This window comes from Anoplophora glabripennis, unplaced genomic scaffold (assembly GCF_000390285.2).
Source record: "Anoplophora glabripennis isolate ALB-LARVAE unplaced genomic scaffold, Agla_2.0 scaffold100, whole genome shotgun sequence".
Taxonomy (NCBI): Eukaryota; Metazoa; Arthropoda; class Insecta; order Coleoptera; family Cerambycidae; genus Anoplophora; species Anoplophora glabripennis.
Genome location: NW_019416223.1, coordinates 818,980 through 841,891, shown reverse-complemented (window position 1 = coordinate 841,891; position 22,912 = coordinate 818,980). Strand labels below are relative to the sequence as shown.

The window sequence follows — 22,912 nt, the reverse complement described above, 5'->3', positions numbered from 1 at the left end:
ACTTTTCTGGTAAGATATAAGTTGTTTAACTAAACTTAATATCTTTAAAATAGTAATAATATTGTCGAAAAAGAAATAACAATTAACGTGAACTAATTTCAATAGTTGTACAAGCTGTAACAGAGCATCGTTACAAATACAAATAATCAATAGTTACAGTAAACAATAGGGGACCGCCTAGCCGGGTGTCTTGGCCGGTAGATTTCGATCTGCCGAGGTAAGCATCACGGACGCAGGCTGGAATTTGGATGGGTGACCTAAGGCAGGCTCGGGGACGTGGCTGTGGCAGCATCACGGACTCAAGCTGGAATTTGGATGGGTGACCTAAGGCAGGCTCGGGGACGTGGCTGTGGCAGCCTACCAGAGACCTAGGTCGCTCAATATTTTCCGCATGGGTGTGGTCCCCAATAAATGGTAATGAGAACAGAGCAAAGAAAATCTCTGTAACTCAAGACCATGCTATCATACATAAACTGTACGAGACTTTGCCACCAAGCCACCCGTATAATAAATAGGATGGTTTGAAGAGAAGTACTCGAGTAATGAAGGAGGGTGTACAAGGGGCCTAATAAGGCCTAAGTGCCGCGGTGAAAAAACAATTACACCACCCTCCGACATACATACATACAGTAAACATTAAAAATTTGAAATATAAAAATTGAAATTCTGACTACCTAAATTTTAATTCCATACAACTTCCCTGAATTACATTTTTCCCTGCTGATGAATTCCACCCACTGTCCAACAAGCGAAATTTTTTTATCAAGAATTACTTTTATCAGCAAAGCGAGCAATAAACGCGTCTCCTTTCCCTTTTGTCCACCCTAACCGAGGACACACTGTATGCGCCTCACCTATCCCGAGTTTTTCTCGGTCCATTTCCACGCGACTTCCCTGCACGGTTCGCCGATCACTCATAATGCGGAAGTTAATCGGTCGCCCCATTGAGGCGCTGGCGGTTATCAGATCGAACTCGAAAGACTTACAGCTGCATACAGCATCCACTGACGGCTTATCATAAATCCTGACGTTGCGAGTGACCTCGGTGGCCCGGTAGCGCCTTAAGAGAGCGAGCCCGAGGACCACGCCTGGGCTCGCAGAACACGCGAACGCCTTCCACGTTCGTGTCCGTCTCGTCCTGATTCCCCGTCGAAGGCAAAGGCGTAGTAGTGGTGCCAGTAATTTACGCCGCGCGCTCGGACCGGAAAAAAAATCTTTCTAAAATGTCGGTAGTAACGGTAACCGTCGATTAGATCATCTTTATTATACATATTTTTATTACTCCAGGTGTACATACTTAAAATCAAATGCTAATAACGATATTTATAACATGTTTTTTCCATCAGTTCATCAACAAAAGCGTTTGGTGGAGATTGTGGAACCATTTTGGTGAGAGATTGTTGTAAAAAAATGCACAAGTGTTCAAATGATGGATAAATAATTAACAACAACCATTAATTACAATATTAAGTTGATGGAATTTAAAGGACAGAGCTTTAATTAGGTGGCACTGGTTAAACCAGTGGCGTCTCTTGACTTCTATACCAGAGTATACACTTCTATACCAAAATATTGAAAAAAAAATAATCAAATATAATTGGGCAGTTTAATTTATAACTATTATTGAAATATACGGAAAATGTACTCAGCAATATTTTTTATAGTAAAACTCCATTTTTTCTGCTTTTGTTCCAAGTAAACTTTTCAATTACTTTTTCATTAAAGTTGGGTATTTCTATCACCATTGATTTTTGCATGCCCTACAATCAATTTAAGGTTTTACAATTTTTTAAAACACAAGAAACCATATACAGTGAGCGGCAAAAGTATGGGATATATTTATTTAAAAATCAGATGTTCGTTATTTGTGTGCAAAACTCTTATCAACTTCGACGTCACCTGTTACATGAGTGTTGTATAACAATGAAAAAGTAATATTAACGGTCGGTAGAAGGAAGCACAAAAAACAAGCGCTTAGGTAGGGAATTCTGGAAGGAAGCCTAAATAGTTGAAGATAAGTAGTTGAAGTGAGAACAGTGTGCAGATAGGTAGCAAGACGATCAGTGTAGTGTGAAAAATATAGAAGTAGTGGAAAATTAAGTGTTTAACCGGTATTAGTTAGCAGGTAATATTCTTTAAGTACTTTGTTGTTAATTGTTCTATGTAATCTTATGATTGTGATGTTTACAGATGTTTCATGATAATAATTCTTTGTATGTTTAGCTTCCAGTGCTTTATGCTCAAGGGCATATATTTTTCTAAGGTAAAATTGTTATAATTAGTATTAACGATTGCTCATGATTCATTTCATGTTAAAATATATATATTGTGTGGGCGAACAGACATTACAAAAATGACTCCTTTGTTTCACATCTAACTTGTTTTTGTCATGATTACGTTGTTCGTAAAATATAGATGTTTCATGATAATAATTCTTTGTATGTTTAGCTTCCATTGCTTTATGCTCAAGGGCATATATTTTTCTAATGTAAAATTGTTACAATTATTATTGAAGATTTTTCATTATTTATTACATGTTAAAATATGTATATTTGGTCGTGACTGCCCAGATATTGCAATGGCAACTTCTTTGTTTCACTTTTAACTTGTTTTATCACGATTACGTTGTTCTTTGATTTCTTGTTCTCACTTTATGTCATACGCATATAAGAGCTTTGTTGAATTTACTAACATTTTCGCCCTTGATTATTATTATTGTTGTTGTTCTCCGAAATCTCAACTCGTAGCTGGATTGCCTCCCGTATGGGACTCCAGTACCTTACCTATTATTATTATTATTATTGTTGTTATTCCTCTAAAATCTCAACTATAGCTGGATTGCCTCCCGTATGGGACTCCAGTACCTTACTTATTATTATTATTATTGTTATTGTTGTTATTATTGTTGTTGTTATTATTATTATTCTAACCTCTTCAGTTTTACTTGGAAGTGTGTATGTCTAATTTGAGTGAGATGACATTTAGTGAGAAATTAAATAAGTCCAGTTTTAATTATCATTAGCAAAGGTTCTTAATGTATGCCTTTGGTTAGCGGTTGTTTTGTATTTATATTTGGGTGGTAAGAGCAACGATCGTGGGTTTCTCTGCCATGCTCTTTCCCCGCAGGAGCTCTAGGTGAGCCTGGCACTCTCATTCTATGTTAAATGGTTGTTAATGTTTTTGTTGTTCTTTCTATTTGTCACATGTTTGATTTGAAGACTGTTGTATGTAAATAATATAGCCAGCGCTTATCGGTCAATTAAAATATGGATACTTACAACGTAGGTATTCCTCATGACGATCACATATTTTTGGCCACAATTCGTTTACTTATTTTTTTTATCGAACCTGGGGTTGTTATACTACATTTGAAAAATCGCTCGTACCCGTCGAATTCTATTTTTAGTTGCGCATTTTCTGAAGCAATTTTCATTTATACAGGGTGGCCCAAAAAAAAGTTATGAAGTCAAGGCCAACTTTTTTAAATGGAAACCCCCTTTTTTGTATTTTTATTCAATTCGCCATGGAATTCTGATCATTTTTTATGTAACATAATCTATACCTATCTTTAACCGTTTTCGAGATAATGACGTTTGAATATACAATAAGGAAAATTTTCAAAAATTACCCTGAGATTTACCCTACTGAGGGTAGAAAGTTGCTTCAAACCAGAAAAATCCATATCCCATATTTACTTAGCCGTACCTATATACAGGTTTGGTCGAACTAAACGTAGATGTGATAGAAATATATACGCGCAGATGAAGAATGCGAGCGTGGGCAAACGAAATACAAATACAGCTGCATTGGACCATTTGGCAATAAATCTCAGCCGCTGACAAGTGGTCAACAAACTGCCCAGCAGTGCAGTGCAGCAATGCGAAATTTGGTGTGATTCAGGTAATTTTAATTTATTATAGGCACCTTCTATTAATCATTGATATTACAATTGCGAAAGGGAGAAATAATATTATTACAAAATGGCATTTTGGAGACCTTTTGAAACGGAACAAAACGAAATTTACCATCAATATAATAAAATTGTTTGAGGACATAAATAATTAAAATATGTTGTTGGCCAAATGAACATATAATAGAAATTTTCTGCACATTATATATAGATTATTATAATTTTTTACCTTTATCAGAAAACTTTTTTAGGGACACCTATGAAACTCATTAAATTTTATTGCCAGGCGTTTTTTTACATGTTCAACTGGCTTCGGAAAGACTATACGTACTGTTATTTAAAATTAAAAGTAAAATAAAAACAAGTTTTGTACAAATATTAAATAGTTTGGTTGTTCGTGATGAGAGCTTGCTTTATTTTAGTACTTTAAGGAAAATTAATAATAAAATATTTCAAAGTAATATTAATTACAAAATAATTTTATAAACATATTTTTTATTATAAATATAGATATATTGTATTATAGATACAAATAAAGTATTAGTGCCAGTCAAAAACTTTAGTTTTTTAATGCTAAAGCATTAAAAAAACTTTGTACCTTCAACACCCTGTATCTTGGAAACGAAACATCTGTCGACAAACTTTTATTGACTACCCGCATTAATTTTCATTGTAGAATCTAGTAGTGAAATTTAGTCCATTCTTTAGCAGACACTCTGTATATGACTAGATTTGTTGTTGATTTATAATGCAGTATTTTTTATGGCGCTTGGAACTACGTCTGTTCACAGAAAACTGTGTTTTCTGTGATATTTTTTGTAAAATGTTTTTTTCTAAATTATCTCGTTCTTTGATTTTCAGTTTCTAACGTTGTATTCCTCCACGAGTTCCGCATAACATGTTTCCTAGTCATTTACTCCTTTTAAATGTGAAGATTGAGCCGAGGATTAAGTGCTGTTCCTCGTTGATAACTATTTTGTCATTCGGAAGTCGACAAGAGTCTTCAGTCCTACGTCGAAAAAATCCCGCCCTATTTACAGTGAATTGCAGGCTCGCAACGGCGTATCCTTATTTGGTGCCAATTTGCATAGTTCCTTTATAGTCGCCAGTAAATATAACGTGCTCGCACGACTTTAAATAAACAAATAACTAACCGGTTAATTTATTAAAGCTTCGTTTACCGGTTCGCCGGAGCAAGACATCTGAGAGATACAAGGGCGTGTTCGGTTCGAGATTCTGACAAGTGACAAGGCATTACGGCAGTTTAAAATAAATAGATACCCATGACAAACTGCGAGGATCGTGACTTGAACACTTAGGCCTTTCTAATTTCTGCACCGGAATCGAATCTAGAGCTGCCTCTCGGCGGTCTCTGTTCGAGCCAGTGGCAGAGTTGGAAGGCCCAGTCGACGTCCACCGCTTGTTCAATTCAGAGCGTGAGTGTTTTTGTCCTTAGATCTCTTTATTTCACGTCAGTGTACACTTTCAAAAATTAAACTTCGACTCTTAGTATAGCTATACCGGGTGATTCAGTTTGGTATCCGCTTCCCTGTAGGTATCTCTTTTATTTTAACAAATTGCTATAACAACCCCTATATATCTTTAAATCGCCGCTCAAACTCTATCAAATGACATTGTTAGATCGTCTCCATGGTAACGTATGTTAAAATTGCTATAGTCAACTGTTTTTGTTCAAATGGCACACTATATATTTTTTTATCAATTCTCGGAGATATTTTTTAGACATGTACTGTTTTTCTAGCAATATTTCTAATAAAACTATAAACTTCCTTACATAGCTGAACGCAGAAAAAAATATCTTCCATTTGTTAAAATAAAAGAGATACGAGGCCGTGAATATCAAACTGAATCACCCGGTATAGCTATTTTTTTACAAAAGTTGGAAAACGAAGCATCTGCGAACCAATTTTATATGAACTTTTTGTCTTAAATCTACTCAAATAATTGTCTGTTGAATTGTACATACTTAATTAACAACCTGTATGTTTGAAAGGGAACTTTTTCTAAAAAATGTCCTTTGGTAGTGGTGAAAAGGTGAAATATGTAAAATACACAGTAGCTGTGGAGAATTTGTTGTTAAAAATTATCGTACAGATATTCTCAATTTTTTGTAAATGCTCTTCGTCATACTAAAAAAAAATGAATAATATACTAAATCTTAATAATTTATATAATAAAATTTCGTTTTCTTTACTGAATGAGTCTCTATTAGAAAAGATAGATTTCAGACAACCAAAAGATCGTTTATTTATTACATTAATTTGTTCAGTAAATTTCAATGTAAATTCGACTTTTAGATCGAATTCCAGCAGCGTTACAGAGAGACACAATTGATTTGAAATATTTGAAAAGGAATTTAAATTATCGATTATTCTCTGATTGGATTTTCTTCAAAAGAATAATATTATTACAACGAGGTAGAACTTTTTAAAACTGAGTGATACAAAACAGGGATTTTATCTGTTGCAATGAATAAAAAGTTATTTCTAGAAAAAGCTGCTCAAGCAAACACATAACATATTGGCTTTGGGAAACGTTTTTTTTCTAAAAAAAAATTTTGGAGGTAATAATTGATTTTTTGACATCAGTAAAAACTAATTTAATTGAGTTTTTAAATGTATGAATTATTATGCAACACTGTTATTAACTTCTAAACATTCTTTATCTCAAAAATTTGCTATTTTCAATTTAAGGAAGCTGGGTCTTTGTGGTTTTTTTCATAATATTTTTCTGGGACTCGTCAAGTCAAATATAGTTTTAAGTTGTTAAAGATCCAGCAACATTTTTTTAAATTTCAATATATTTGAGAATTTTTCCCATAATAGTAAGTACATGTCCAACATTACATCGCTAAATACATATCTACCTACATACCTAACTAAAAATTACTGAAACACAGAAGTTTTAGTGCCATTCAAAAATGATCAAATGAATACTTATGTAATAATACTGATATTGCATGGCTATACCACATCAAATTCAAATCAAGACTAAACTACTAATCTCCCTTTTCATAACCGTTATTGCCTACTTTCATCGGTCCGACTTAGTTGCTTTTTCGAATTATTGACTTTATTATTAAAATCGAATTAACCCGTCGTTAAATTTCAATTTATTACAGTCAGCAGCAGTGATATGACAGAAAAGAAGACAGGATACAAAGTGAAAATCAAAGAATCCGTTACACCGAACACACCCAATGATTAATATCAATTATCGCTGTGTATTCACTGCTGTGTAATAGAAAATTTAGGAGGTTTGCTTCGCTTAAGCCGCTAAATGTAATACAAATCATGAATACATAAATGATTTAACGTACTTACTAGCTAAAGCATTTGAAGCAAATGGAAAAGCTGATTCACATGTACAATAACTTTATTAATGTTAGAAATTGAAGCTCCATGTCGTCTAACGAAGTACCACAATGTTCGTATAGATGTCGCTATACAAAATACAATACGTACAATCTTTGTTGAGATAAAATTCCAAGAAAAGAATAAGCCAATAAAGTTTTATTATCGGAACTACTGTAACAATTTACCGGGAATATTAAAATATACATATACCTCAGGTATATAGTTTTCCTCCACCTGAAGTTTTTTAATTTAATAATGGACTACGTTTTCCCGAAAAGTAGTATTTTTTTCTACTGTTTTAAAAAGATGTATTGGAATAAAAGCAGGTCTGTTTTATACTGTTTTTAATAGAAAATAGGCAACCAGGAATACAGGTCAATTTGCGCCCCTAAGATAATGTTCCGTTAACTTTTGACTTTAAAAGCTGACCTTTTGAATAGCACCTTTAAAACCATCCTCGAAATGAACAGCGGATACACCTACCAATTTTTTTCTACGTTATTTACCAGCTTCACCTCCTGTTGTAAACTTTTGCCACCTTTTTTTTTCTTTTAGAACATAATTACCCTCTACAAATTTTTGTAAAACACACTTAATCGACTTTTATCCACCCGTTTATGGCTACCGAACTTAAACGCAAACCTATCCACTGATAGGCAGTAGAAATACTACAGCTAATGCCTATAATTACAGAACATAACACGCGGCGTATCTGCCTTAATTGCGGGTAAACATTAAACGTTCCTAAATTATACGCTACCTTAAAGAGGTATATTGTTTTTATGTCCTATCTAAAACGGTCACCTCTGCCATCAGTTATAATCATAACCTGGAGATAATCAGTTTGGAAGTAATGGAAAAAATTACAAGGTTAATTACGGGTATAATTTTTGCTACTACGGACAGGTATGATGGATTCTGATGCTGTGGTAGATGCTGATTTATACTCGTTTTAATATTACGTAAAATTATAAACAATTGCTCAAATGATTTTCGAGGCGGGCGCTGCGGGATGCGGTAAACAAGTGTTTTATTTTATTTAGGGCATATTTCTACAAAATCAAAGCATTGTTTCCCACTTCAAATTTTATATTCCTTATTTGTGTAATATATTTTTTTAAACAATTTTTTATTGTGTGCCAGAGGTTATACAAAGTGATTCACATCTTATCCAAAAAAAATTGGAAATAGATGCGTCATGAAAATTCTAGTAAATATTATAAAAAAAATTGTAAAATCCTTATAGTTTCCGAGAAGAAAATTAGTATTTACCACCCATACATCGCTGGACTACTGTAGTCTCTAGCGTCATTCGCGTTGTGCGGTATACGCAATGCGCTCTCTCTCTCTCCACGTGGCCCCTGACGGTTCTAAATACTCACGTATACTAAGTTTTTGCGATAGTGTTTACTTTAGTCTTTCAAGTATCAAAAATGGCAACTCGGAGTTGATGGATATTGTTTTAATTTATAGTGAAGAAAGACAACATTATTTGTGTTATAGTGAAGCATTTGTGTTAGGGTGAAGCAAGACAACATATGTGTTAGTTCGTAGAAACTAGTAGGCCGGGCCCAAATGTGTTACACGTCGGTGGACAAAATTTTGAGCAGTTGTTGTAACATCAGTTATGGCAATTTATTTTATTAATTACAACCACAAATTAATTTTATTAATTAATAATAACAATAGCAGCAAAAACAGTTGAATTTTCTGGTATAAAACAGGTGTTATAAAATTTTATTTATTTCTTTCCTTGGGAAAGAATTTCTTTCAGTTTTTTGTCCGTCTATTTTTTATTACACTTTGCCGCCGTGCCTGTCGCCGACTGCATGCTTTGCCTTGCGTAAGGTCAGGTTATACAGTGGACCAGTTTCCAGTGCCGTGCAGAGGTGTATTTTTAAGTCATTTTTGAACTGCCCTTTTTTATTTTTTTTTACAAAATCGTATTTGTAAGAGTTTCCGGCACATTCAAAATAAATTTTTTTTTTTGGATAAGTTCTGAATCACCCTGTATATTTACTATGAAAACCAAAGAAATGTTGACTTTTGATGTATATTATAATTGTTTTAATTGCTTTTTAAAAATTGCTTATATGTATCTTGTAAACAACTATTTTTTATTCAAGCAAAATATTGAAATTTAAGTTGAAATTCCGTAGACAGATATTTTCACAATTTTTTTAAAGAATCTTGTGGTACCTAAGAAAATATTTAATTATTAAAAAAGTGTCATTATTGTTTGTAAATTCAAAGGTTTGAAAAAGTTTTGTAGTTCAGGTCAAAATATCTCATTGTTGCTAAAATAATCGGTTTTATATCGGAAAACAAAAATTGTGGTGTGATTCCAGATATCTCATTGGCTACATAAGAAATATTATTATTTGCGACTCGATACCTAAATAAACATACATACAGATAAAAACATTCACATTATAAGGTAATATCAACAAGTCCCTTATCAAATATTTGGCACATTTTTTTTTAATTGTAATAACAACGCAATTGCACCTATCAATAAATCTAATGATAATTTAACAACACATCATATTTTTTTTATATTCAGCAAACAGAAGTTATTTTCAGATAACAAAAACAAAAATCTTTACTATAATTCGTAAAAATATTTTAATCAATGCCAGGAAATAGGTAATCTATGTAGACATTATATTAGGATTAAAACAACTTGTTTACTGTATGTGGTAGTAATATTTCAATCAATACAATTATGAGTAAAACTTGTCATTATTAAGATTTTCAGGACAAAAATTGATAAATATAATATTAGACAAACAATTATTCTTTTAAAAATGATTTATTATTTCCCGATTAAAGCCTCGTACCTATAAACCTGCCTAATGGTTCTATAATAGACACCTTTTATGACATTGTATGTAAATAATATTATTATCCTTTTATTTTGCGATGATTTTGCTCATTCCTTATTTTCAGTACAAAGTTACAAAGTTAAATCAATAAATACAATTTTCTACGACAAAAAACAAATTCCTTACCAATACTTTCTTCTCCTTCTTAATAATCTCCAGAGGAGCTTGTATGCTCGGTTTCCCCAAATACCAATCATCCCGGGGGTTGTAATCTCCCAAAAATCGGACTAGCCGCGGCACATTAACGTAGTTGTCGTCGTCGAAGTGACAAAACCATCTGGAACAAAGAGGAAGACATGAAATATTTTAGGTTTTTTATATCCCACAATAGATTGCTGCCTCATAAAAATGCCGTACATGAAAGGGCCTTTCATCAAAGGGGATTTGGGAATTTATTTGACAAATACACAAAACATAGGGAGAAGGGCATCTTTGTTGTGTATTAATTTTTCTTATTATATAATCTCTGGACAGGAATGCATAGTATATAATTACACAGACCAACAAAATTTAACTTTTTTTTGGAAGCGGAAACTTGAATATATATTTCCGAAGGATTTAAGTGCGCTTAATCCGAATCTGGTGGCAGAATTGCTCTATCGCGTCAGGATTTTGAGATATCCTAACCTAAAAGTGCAAAAAACGTCATATTTGAGGTTATGTAGTAATGTCATCTATTATTTTTCTCGTGGAAATGAACGGAAAAAGTTATAAGCGAAAAACGTGAATTTACGTAAAAATTATACAATTAATCACCCTGTAAACAATCTTCCCCCATTCTTATGACTGTGGAAACTAATATGTTATTGTACATAATATTTACCATCTATAGTGATAAATTCAGCTTGCCGAAACAAAAAGTCGCGAAATGTCACTTCCCAGCTTATTTTCCTGGCCTAACCCTGGTGACACTTTTAATAATGTTTCTAACTAACCGACCCCTTATTTATTAACATTTTGACATAAACTCTAGACGCCCTCTACAAATGTTAACAAAGACCGAGGGTTGGTGAAATAACGAGCTGACACTCAAGAAATGAGAACGTCGCTACGAAGTACGGGTCAATTTACCAAATATAGAAACGCAGAAGTAACAGTTAATGATTGATGGCGTTTCGTCAATGCCCGACAGAAATTCTATGATTTACATATAACGAATCGGATGAATCTGGACTGACAAGAGCGCTCTTTGATGAATAACTATCCGGATAAGTTGATACTACATGCCTGATAAATACCTGATGTAAAAGAACCTGACTTTTGACTGATTAATGCTCGGATGTAGATCTTTTATTAGATTAATGCATCGGGAGAGTTTCGGTTGTATACGATTTCAATCGAACTTGAACTTTGGGCATAATAAATGAGATTATGTTACGCTTTGATCTTGGCGATGGTAAATGAAAATACCGAAGGGGCCTGCAATATTTTCTTTTTGACTTTTTACGTTAGGTGTAGCAGGACGTTTGAGGAAAATTATTAACTTCACAAGGAAACAAAGGCTTCAGCAGAATCAGAAATTCAACTGAAAAAATAATTAAAGACACCCTTAAGAATTCAAATAGGGTAAAGTAACTCTTCGGTCTCCCAGATGACGTCTTTAATCCCCTGAAAAATCCTTCTAAAAATGCGTCTCGTCCGCTGTTGATATTTAAAACTTTCCAAACCTTGGAGATAATAAATTGTCGAGAGATCTTCACATAAAGAAGTTGCATCTATTTTTAATTCTCTGTCTCAGGTGTTCCCAAATGTAATCTTGAATTTATTTGGATTGATTTTTAGGGAAACGAAAAACGTATTAGTTTTAAGCAAGTATAAAAAATAAATATATAAAATACCATGGCAGTTTTGTACTTTTTAAAACAAAAAATAAATACGTAAACAAATTCATACACCAAGAACATTACTAAAACTATATTCATTTATAATATAAACAGTAAAGCACGTCATGAAATTGAAACGAAAAAAATTAGGCTTTTGTTCATGCTTCGAGAAAATTTTTGTTTGTTTTAATCATAACTCTTTGTAAATTTCACGTGTATTTCTAATTTAATTTTTAGCCGTTTACCGAACCCTTTCTTGTTTGTTCCAATAAAATTCCATAAAGGAAATGAATAAGAACCGCCTACCTACGTTGAAATCAGTGAAGGCTGGTGAAAATTAAAGTGGGCGTATTTTAATAATGAAGCATGAAATCCATACATTTTTTAGGTGATAATTTCTAGGCCGACGTAGACAACAAAAAAAATTCGTACGCAATTTGCGATGATAAAAAATTTAAATAATGATATCTCGAATGGGGTGGCTCATATGTGTACGAATTTTTGTTTTTATAATTAACTGATAGTGAGAAATTTTTTTTATTTATTACTAAATTAAATTGTTGTCATAGTTATACCTATTTTAATTTTAATTTGATAATAAATTTAATTTTTTAGACTTGATAATACTATAACTTTAAGAAAAATGGAAATTTTGTGAAAAGAAAACACATGTTTGTATCTATTGTCGTGGATTTTGATTAGTTGTATTCTTTCGTTCTATACAGTGTTAGAAGTTTGACTGCCTTAATTTTAACAGACGATATAATACATTAAACTAAACAAATAAAAAAGTACGATTAATTAAGGAATATTGACATAACTGCGTGCATAGAATGCCATAAAATACAATGTTTATCACTTTTTTGAACTTCTTTATGCTTAATTCTAAAAAATAATTAGCGTTGTAATAAATTTAAAATTCCATAAAATTCATATTTTATTTATTTATTAACACGAGGTACTAAGGTATCCAACAACCACCAATACGCAATTCAATAGGTATCTGGATTCGACCGTGTTGGAGTGTTTTTTGCGTACCACTATTTCCTTTTCCTGACGCTTTCCAGTGAGTGCGCGAAAATTAGATTCGAAGGTGTCGTGCATGCATCGAAAATGGTGGTGGATATTTTGAGCATATGTTGTAGATTGTTTTGTACTTGTGCGTTTAAAAATTACTGAATTTTGCTTTTTGGTAAGTACCTAAATTATTTTTAATACGTATGATTATTTGGACGACGTGAATCTTTAGGTATTTTAATTATATATTTTTCAAATACGTAATTTGATTAAAAGTTAAGTTCCTGTCATCGTCTGTTAGAGCTTTTGGCGGAAATCGAGGCCTCGTAGGGGCATTTTCGGAAAAATTTGGAAACATGCGTGAAATTGTGTTTTCCCGCCTCGCGCCATAGATTGTCTGCGGTTTCTTGTCTTTATGGTTCCGAAATTTGGCGGGATTGTGCCCGATGAATAACTTTTTCAAAGTTTATTGAATTATTTCGGAAACGTGGGTGAAAATTCGAAATACGCTCAATACTCATAGTACTACTACTATCAGGCTACCCTTATTTAAATTTGTTATTTTGCAAATTTCGTTTGAAATTTTTCCATCATGGGAGTTATCCATGTGAGGTTAAGAAGCTTCCCCTAAAAAACTGATATGGGTCCAGTGCGTCATTATCAAAATATGACTACTTCAATTTCCGCCAGCCGCCACTGGTTGAAATCCTTTAAAAGTTGGAGATCAACTTGCTCCTTAAACTTATTGGAAAAATATCTATAGAACGGGATCGGAAACGTCTCAATACAAAATGATATCAATTTCCAAAGGGTAAGTAATTTCCCTCAGCTTTTATTACTTTATAACATTTGGAATAATCATATGATGAGTCTAATACAACGAATTTATTAGACCGCATTCCCTACAGAGCGGTCAAGGTCATAACAGTCGCCCATATCTCCACAGTTCCACATAGAATTATCAGTAGAAATTGTCAACACACGGAGTCAACAGTTTGTGTATGCGGTTAACTATCGACTACACCTATGTATATGTAACCCTATACAAATACATAACACTGATTAAAAAGTTATTGACCTGAATTATCGCTGTATTTATTGTCTCGACTGAGTATCGCAACGCGAGGAAATTGTGGTAAGAATAGATCAGTATAAATGACGTGCATTACGCTGTAATATTTTTAGTGAAACCTGGCAAAAGGCGGGATTAAAAATGAGTCACACCACGAACGAGATGCCGAAGTATTACCAACAGAATGGAGTGGAATTCGAGGAAGATGAATTTGGACTGTTTACTAGTACGCTTACCGGGCAATCGTCTGCGGTAAGGAGATTTACTTGGAGGAATTCCAATAATGTTACTGTGCAAGTAATCACATATGGAGCGACGATAACATCCATCAAAATTCCTAGTGAAAATGGTACAGTGGATGATATCGTTATGGGATTCAATGATATGGAAGGTATGAAAGAAGTTTTACATTTTTTCCAATTTTTTCTGCTTATTTAGGTATTTTTAAAACAAAAAATCAGACATTTACTAATTAATGTGACAAAAGAATTAGTCAAGGGATATTGTCAAAAGTTTCACTCTGATAAAGGCAGACAAATAAAAAATACATACCATTAAAACACCCATTTCAGTTAACGTTTCGAAAAATAATCTGTTTTTGTTCGTTTCGAAAACAGGAATGACGTTTCTTTTTGAAATATACTTGCCGGCTTAAACTTTGTTTATCCACAGCTTGAGACATTATACGATATTACATATTTCTTTTTAATAAGAACCCTTATAGCATGGGTTTGTTAATTTTTTTCACAGGTAGCAAAGTACTCAAATAAACAGAGAAAAGGCTAACTAAAACTGTACTACAAATAAATATATATATCCAATGTTGATGTTTTCTATTCAGGAAATAAAATTATGATTATTTAGTAATGAGACATAGCACGCAAATAAGCTAACCAATTTATACAGGGTGTCCCATAATGAATTGTACATAGAGTAACAGGTGATTTGTGACGCCATAATAATGTGATTTGGCTAAACTTACCTTAGTCCAAAAGTTGATACCAACCGAGTTACACGGTATCAAAATCAAAATTTTATTTTCAATTTTTTAAATAACCTTCGAAGTAATTGATCTATTTAAGCGAAATTTGGTAACCCTAGGTTTTTTGACATGAAAAATTCAAATTTCCTCGTAATTTTGGCATACATTCTAGAGGGCGCCACTTACGCCGCATCGTAGATTTTATAGTTCACAAATAAATTTTTTGCTACACACTGTATCTTATTTTCTGATAGCAAATCTCTATTTCTATCACTTTTACATCAAAACGGTAAACCTTCTTAACGTCGCGTCGATAGAGACCACCGTTTTCGAGATATTTGCATTTAAAAAATTCAATGTGACAAACTAGTTAGATTTTATCAAAGTAATCCTTCAAATAAGAACAGAAACAATAGAGAACATTTTCAAAACTAATTTATGCCAAATTTGACATTTAATTAGTGTTAGAAGTTAGATTATTGTTGAGTTCCACAGATTTGATTTTGATACCCTATATCTCGGTTTAGATTAAGGTAAGTTTGGCCAGATCACATTATTATGACGTCATCATGTGTTACTCTATGTACAATTCATTCAATATTCTTAGTAGATCGATTTTCGACCTTATGTACATTGGACATAAGTGTCAAAAAAATATCTTCTACCTAAAATGTATTGTCTTTGACTACAAAAGTAGTAAAGTAAATGGTGCAAAAATATTAAACTTAAACATGTATTATAGTCTGAATATTATTCGAAACAAATTTGGTTTATCCGCATTCAATTTAATTTGTGTTTGATCTAGCCCATATTTTTGTTAACTATTGTTACAGGTTATTTGAATAAACTCAATCCTTACTTCGGGGCCACCGTAGGAAGAGTGGCTAACAGAGTTGGCTACGCCACAATAACAATAGACAACGTAACCTACAACGTTTCGGCTAATTTGGGAAAACATCAGCTTCATGGCGGTTTCCAGGGATTCGACAAAGTCAACTTGAACTACTACGTATGCGGCACTAAAGTTGTGTTCAGTTATTTGTCACGAGACGGCGAGGAAGGTTATCCGGGAGACGTATTGGTCAATGTCAGCTACGAGTTGACTAACAATAACGAGTTTTTGGTGGACTTTAAGGCCACATCTAGCAAACCGACGTTTGTGAATCTGACGAATCACTCTTACTTTAATCTGGCAGGACACAATAAAGGAGCAGAGGAGATGTACAAGCACGTGATTTCGATCAATGCCGACTACACTACTGATGTTGATGATAATTCGATTCCGTCAGGTATTACCAAAGACTATTCCTTAAAATGATTTGTAAGTAGGTTATGAAATTAAGACAGAATAATAATTTTTTAACATATTTTATTTTAATAAATACATTTTTTATATCAGCAACAACATCAGCAAGCATCGTAGTTTCATGTGAACTTATTTTCAGGAAAATTATTGCCTGTGGCCGACACAATCTTCGACTTAAGAATCCCGAAGGTCCTAGGGGACGTAATCCACAAAATACCCGGGTACGACGGTTACGATCACAATTTCTGTGTAAACAAGGGCTCGCTACAAGAAAATACTTTCGTAGCAAGGGCCGTCCATCCCCCTAGCGGTAGGGCCATGGAGATATACAGCAACCAACCGGGTGTCCAGTTTTACTGCTCGAATTCCATTCCGGAAGATCCGAAAAAATTTAAAGGAGACGTTACTAATCTGCAGAAGTTGATCGGTAAGGAGGGTAGATATTACAAGCACGGAGCTTTCTGTTGTGAGACTCAGAACTGGCCGGACGCTGTAAATCACGTAAGTTGTAAAAGTTGTAATGTCGTATATACCTAAGTATATTCACATTTTTTTTTTTCAGAAAAATTTCCCTCCAGCCGTCCTGTATCCAGGACAAACGTATCACCACACTGTAACTTATAAGTTCTTTGTAAACAAATGAATCAAATATTACCGATGTTCCGAAATTGTATTAAAATAAAGAGCAAAATAAATTCAAGGTTATCATTATTAGGCGCATACGCTGGTATCAGCAATTAAATATTCGAGCACCTTTTAACCAGCTGCTTTATTCCCACACACGTAAAATCTCTCGACAATGAACACTTATCTATTTATGTAATACAGTGATTATTTTCTTGTATTTATAAACGACTAGCAAGCCCCATTACATCAGTCTTACAAAATGGGTGGAGGTGATCACAAGTCCGGGAGAAAGAGTAACGTGTTGCTAGCCGAAGACACTTTCGGCCAGATCAAAGACGATAAAGGCCAAGTCAGAACCGTGAAGAGGTTCACATGGACCAACACGAACAACGTAAGTGTTCAGCTGATAACTTATGGGGGTTACATAACTTCCATAAAAGTACCAGACAAGCAGGGCAACGTCGAGGATGTAGTGCTTGGATTCAATAACTTAGAAGGGTATCTGAGTCCCCAAAATCGCTACTTTGGTGCTACGGTTGGTCGCGTTGCCAATAGGATTGGTGGCGCGAAGATGACCATCGAAGGGGTGGCGTATAAAGTCACTGCTAACAACGGAGCTAACCAACTCCATGGAGGCCTCAAGGGATTCGATAAGGTAATATGGGATCACTACGTTAAAGGCAAGAAAGTTGTGTTGAGTTACCATTCCGCTGATTTGGAAGAAGGTCATCCTGGTGACGTTTTGGCGACTGTAACCTTCGAGCTGACTGAGGATAACGATATTGTGATAGACTATTCTGCCACCACCACGAAACCAACGTGTGTGAATTTAACAAACCATTCATACTTCAACTTGGCTGGGAACGGAAAGGGGGCAGCTGGTTTGTACGAGCACGTGGTTTCTATTAACTCTGATAGCATCACCGAAAATAATGCAGGAATTCCAACGGGTAAGTAGAGATCACAAGTTTGTAATTCTGAAATGAAGATGATTCGCAAAAATGCAAAAATTTTCTTTTGTAAAGTTATAAAAATTAATTCCAACCATTTACTTTTTAGGTAAGATCCTCTCGGTCGCCAATACGGTCTTCGACTTCCGCATACCAAAGCGTCTTGGTGACGTGATAAACAAGCTTCCAAACGCAGCAGGATACGACAATAATTTCTGCATCATTAGAGGATCAGAACAAGGAAATGCATTCGTTGCCAAGGTAGACCATCCTTCCAGTGGAAGAACTTTGGAGGTTTATAGCAATCAACCGGGAGTTCAGTTCTATACTGGTAACGCCTTACCCGAAGACACTTCCGCTACAGGAAAGGATGGGTACATCCAGAAGCACGGAGCATTTTGCTTGGAAACCCAAATTTACCCAGATGCTATCAATCACGTAAGTAATTTTTATCAAACGTAGAATTGAAATGGTATCTCCACAAATTGAAATTAATCAAGGTGTTCCGAGTTGAGTGTTACATATATTTTTTTTTATTTCAGAAAAATTTTCCACAGGTTGTATTGTATCCAGGACAAACTTATCACCATACATGCACGTACAAATTCATCATAAATAAATGAACAAAATGAAACAAAGATAACATTTTTAATTTTAGTTATCAACCGATTAAGTACACATATTTTCAATAAACATTAGATTAAGCACTAATAACGTTCACAAACAAAGTTTGTAATAGTACATAATCACAATCACATTGTTATCGTCCTACGTCAGAATGTAAAATGTTATCAGCTAATAAACACGATAAACACTATAAGTAGAGCTTACTTTTATTTTTGTTTGAAGTTATTTCGAGTTTTGGCTTCAGTAAGTGGTGAAAATGACTTGTGCTAGTAAAAAGTCTGTCGGAGCTGTTCTACTGGAATTGGAGGATTTTGGGCAAATCACCGATAGCAGCGGAAATGAAGTGACTATAAAACGCTTTACTTGGACTAATTCGAACAAAGTAAGTGTCCAGCTTATTACCTATGGAGGGTACATAACATCTGTCAAAGTACCTGACAGCAAGGGCAACGTAGACGACGTCGTCATAGGATTTGACACTTTGGAAGGTTATTTGAGTACCAAAAATACTTATTTTGGAGCCACCATTGGGCGATGTGCCAACAGAATCAAGAAAGGTCTCATGACAATCGAAGGGGTGACTTACCAACTGGCAACCAATGACGGACTGAACCATCTTCATGGAGGAATCAAGGGATTTGACAAAGTGATCTGGGACTACTACGTGGCAGGTAACAAGGTGGTTTTGAGTTATCATGGGGCTGATTTGGAGGAAGGGTACCCTGGCGATGTCGTGGTGAACGTGACGTTTGAACTGACAGGCAACAACGAACTTGTAATCGACTACAAAGCCAGCACTAGTAAGCCAACGGTGGTGAACCTGACGAACCACTCATATTTCAACTTAGCTGGGCATGACAAAGGTGCTACCGAGCTCTACAAACATGTCGTTTCTATAAACGCAGACAAAATAACCGAGGTTGAGAGTGATGGCATTCCAACAGGTAAGACGGAATAAACTGTTGATTGAAAGAGACATCTTGAAGAAAATCCATTTTCTAGGTAACCTTCCTACCGTTTCTGGAACAGTCTTTGACCTGCGGATCCCAACCGTCTTAGGAGACGTTATCCAGAAGGTACCAAATTCTCCAGGTTACGACCACAACTTCTGCGTTACTAAAGGCACAGAGGAAGGAAATACATTTGTAGCAAAATTTACTCACCCTGATAGCGGTAGAACCCTAGAAGTTTACAGTAACCAGCCGGGTGCTCAATTTTACACCGGCAACTTTTTGCCTGAGGATGATTCATTGGTAGGAAAAGGAGGGAGTATCTACAGGAAACATGGGACTTTTTGTTTAGAAACCCAGATTTATCCGGATGCTATTAATAATGTAAGATATCTCAAAAACACTAGTATGGTGGCTATATTTTTCTGTGTATTCTCTGAACTTATTTCTTTAGCTAAAAAAAATTTTTTTTGCAACAATTTTTTTCTTTTTCAGCCTCAATTTGGAAAGTCTGTGTTATACCCGGGTGAAGAGTACCATCACTCTGCAACTTTCAAATTTTTGGTTTCATGAAGGTTTATGTTTGTTTCATATTTTTAATATAGCTTTGAAATATTTCTGATTTAAATATTCCTATTTACTCCTCAGTTTATTTAAAAAATGATCTGCATTTAATCATAAAATGATACTATTAGTGGTTACGAAAACAGTTTTTTGTCATTGATTCTTTAGTATGCTATAAACGGTGTGATAGAAATAATGTATCAGAAACGTTTTCAACGTCCAAAAAAAGAATTATAAAGAATCTGAAAAAGCCATTGCTGTAGGAATTTTTAATTTTCAAAAGGATAATAACGTCCTAAAAATTTAAAATTATTACAACAACTTTTTGATTAGCATATTATTTAAAATTGAATTTCTAACAAAAAAAATACTATATATTTTTTTTAGACGAATAGTTTTGTAACTATTTTTGATCTGATTTATTCGGTTTATTTAAAAAAATTTTAAATAATTTAAAAATTGCTAGTTTTTCGAATAAAATCGAAGATATCCGATAATCGGAATTAACTGTATTTTTAAATTTCCAAAATATTCAGTGGGGTACCTCCACCACTGGTTGACACCGAAACGTTCGCGGACACCATTTTTTTATCACTTATTTATTATTAACACCCTATACAGGGTTGTTCACAATTTAAATAGGAAACATCACCAAGTGAGCAAATATTTTTTGAACAATAGGTTATAAACATGGGTCGTACATCGCTTCGTTTCGACGGTTTACAGGGTGTTGAAATTATAAAAAAAATATAATATTTCCTGAAATACATATATCTGAGGATTTTTGACGTAGATTAATGAAACTTGAGTTACAGGTGTGTCTAATTAAAAGTAAAATTTCACTAAGTTGATTTCCAAACGAGTCACCCATTGGCGGAGTTATGGGGGTTCGATACTACTAAGAGTTTCCAAATTTCGACTCCTCTAAGTATTCTGCAAGTGTGATTAATATTTTTTTAACAAATAGCATTTCTAAGAAAAATTATATATGTACTTTACTTGAGGTACAAGTGGTTTTAGAGTTCAGATTATATTTATTTTAAAGAGGTAAATAAATCCAAAATCAGTTTGTTATAAATGCAATTTAATCCGACAAAAGAAACAATAGCGTAGAAGTTTTTAATTTTGTAATGATACGGCTCCTAAAAAACATCAAAATTTCTACGCCTATGATTTTTTATACTTTGACATATTATGTTGTTTTTAAATTTGTATTTATACAAAATACTGCCCTGAACTGTTGCTCTAAATGAATTGTTTTAGAGTCATTTTCGATGTAGTGAATTGTATGGTAAGTTCATTTTAAAATTAAAAAAATCAGAACTCAAAAACGGCTTATTGCACCTTTTTTCTTAGAAATGGTAAATGGTTATGGGTAGTGAAAAGCACTGACAGAATTTTCAGAATATTCGGATATTATGATGCTTTTAATGATACTTCCTGTATCTCCGCTACTGATTGATATCTTTGTAAGTGAATTTTTACTTTTCATTGGGTTGGTCTAAGTAGTAAAGGATAAATTGATTTACCAAAAGGTAAAGTGATTGATTTACTAAATGGTGAAGTGAAATACTAAACGGTGAAGTAAAATACCAAAAGGTGAAGTGAAATACCAAAAGGTGAAGTGAAATACTAAACGGTGAAGTAAAATACCAAAAGGTGAAGTGAAATACCAAAAGGTGAAGTGAAATACCAAAAGGTGAAGTGAAATATTCAGCTAAGTGATGACTTATAAAAGTTGTAAAATATTGAAATAATTTTTTCTCTGACGGTGCATTTTAGTGACACGAAACAAGTATACTTTTTTAAAGTAAATAAAATGGGACTTCTTAAAAGATTTCGTTCACAAAATCTCTATAACAAAAGAAAATATGGCAAAAAAGAAAAAAACTGTTTAAGATATTTCTAGCATTATTCATGTTTCAAGTAAAAAAATTGCTCATATCTATACAGGATGGCACGAAAGTAACCAACTTTTAAACAACTGGTCCAAAATATTACGTTTTAAATTGAAAAAAAAAGCTGTAAGTACCTTTGATATCGAAGCTGCCGCGCGCCGCAGTGCGAAAGCGCTGATGACGGTTTTGAGGGTTTAAATTTTCCAATTATGCTGAAATTTATTCAAATCTCGTTTAAAAGTAAAACAAAAATTAAACGAAGTGAGAGCTCTGTACAATGTGACGACTTGCATCACACCAATAAATAGACATTTTATACGCCGGCTAAGCAATACTGCAACATACAACGCATGTGCACAAGATGCACAGGGTCGGATTACATTTATGGTTAATTTTCTTAATTAATTTTCTCGAAAACAGAAGCATTTAGACCATCAATTGCTTAATAAAAGTTGCCCATTTATTGCGCACTTATTTCGGAAACACTGTATAGATTACTAAATCAGAAACTTCATCACACCAAATTTAACTGAAATATCTTTAGAAGCGACGGAAAAAAATAATACTAAGGCAACTTAAACGAAATCGGTTCATTTTGACCCAAGACAACTATGTCACATTCTTTATGCGAGACAGCCTGTAATGAAAATAATTTTGAGATCCAACAGAGATGTATTTATGCCACGCCGTTCGCGTAAGACGAGTTTTATTTAGATTGCATTACACACACTGATTTTAATGAAGGAAGTGGGAAATTATTAGAACGGCTCTAATGAATATTAATGGTTTGTGTTGGTCGGCGGCCGCGACAATTAAAAACCCGGAGAAAACGAAAATGAGGCGGACCCGAGCACTCGCAGATGAATAAATTACGGATTCGCAACGGGGGCGCCAATTATATCATTATTGCGTATCCATGGTAGT

General features: G+C 33.9%; 4 protein-coding genes across 5 annotated transcripts in view; 3 read left to right on the top strand and 1 right to left on the bottom strand.

The window, feature by feature from the left end:
* The window catches only part of LOC108907799 (fringe glycosyltransferase), a 191,230-nt gene that overhangs the window by 103,192 nt on the left and 65,126 nt on the right, over positions 1–22,912 (bottom strand). The window contains exon 5 of the mRNA XM_018711599.2: positions 10,299–10,449. Coding sequence (XP_018567115.1) covers positions 10,299–10,449 — 151 coding nt within the window. The remainder of the gene's footprint in view (positions 1–10,298; positions 10,450–22,912) is intronic.
* LOC108907796 (aldose 1-epimerase) lies at positions 13,970–17,072 on the top strand. Of its 2 annotated transcripts, none has more exons than XM_018711596.1 (5): positions 13,970–14,144; positions 14,198–14,475; positions 15,900–16,355; positions 16,512–16,873; positions 16,935–17,072. In XM_018711596.1, the coding sequence occupies exons 2-5, from the start codon at positions 14,226–14,228 to the stop codon at positions 17,013–17,015; spliced, it is 1,149 nt and encodes a 382-aa protein (XP_018567112.1). In that variant the 5' UTR covers positions 13,970–14,144; positions 14,198–14,225; the 3' UTR covers positions 17,016–17,072. The 2 variants fall into 2 exon arrangements, with proteins under 2 accessions (XP_018567112.1, XP_018567111.1); XM_018711595.1 differs by having other exon boundaries at positions 13,970–14,147.
* Positions 17,236–18,769, top strand: LOC108907797 (aldose 1-epimerase-like). Its single transcript, XM_018711597.1, has 3 exons — positions 17,236–17,949; positions 18,059–18,387; positions 18,492–18,769. The coding sequence occupies exons 1-3, from the start codon at positions 17,259–17,261 to the stop codon at positions 18,570–18,572; spliced, it is 1,101 nt and encodes a 366-aa protein (XP_018567113.1). The 5' UTR covers positions 17,236–17,258; the 3' UTR covers positions 18,573–18,769.
* LOC108907798 (aldose 1-epimerase-like) lies at positions 18,814–20,148 on the top strand. Its single transcript, XM_018711598.1, has 3 exons — positions 18,814–19,520; positions 19,579–19,910; positions 20,022–20,148. Exons 1-3 carry the CDS (start codon positions 18,833–18,835, stop codon positions 20,097–20,099), a joined length of 1,098 nt encoding a protein of 365 aa, XP_018567114.1. The 5' UTR covers positions 18,814–18,832; the 3' UTR covers positions 20,100–20,148.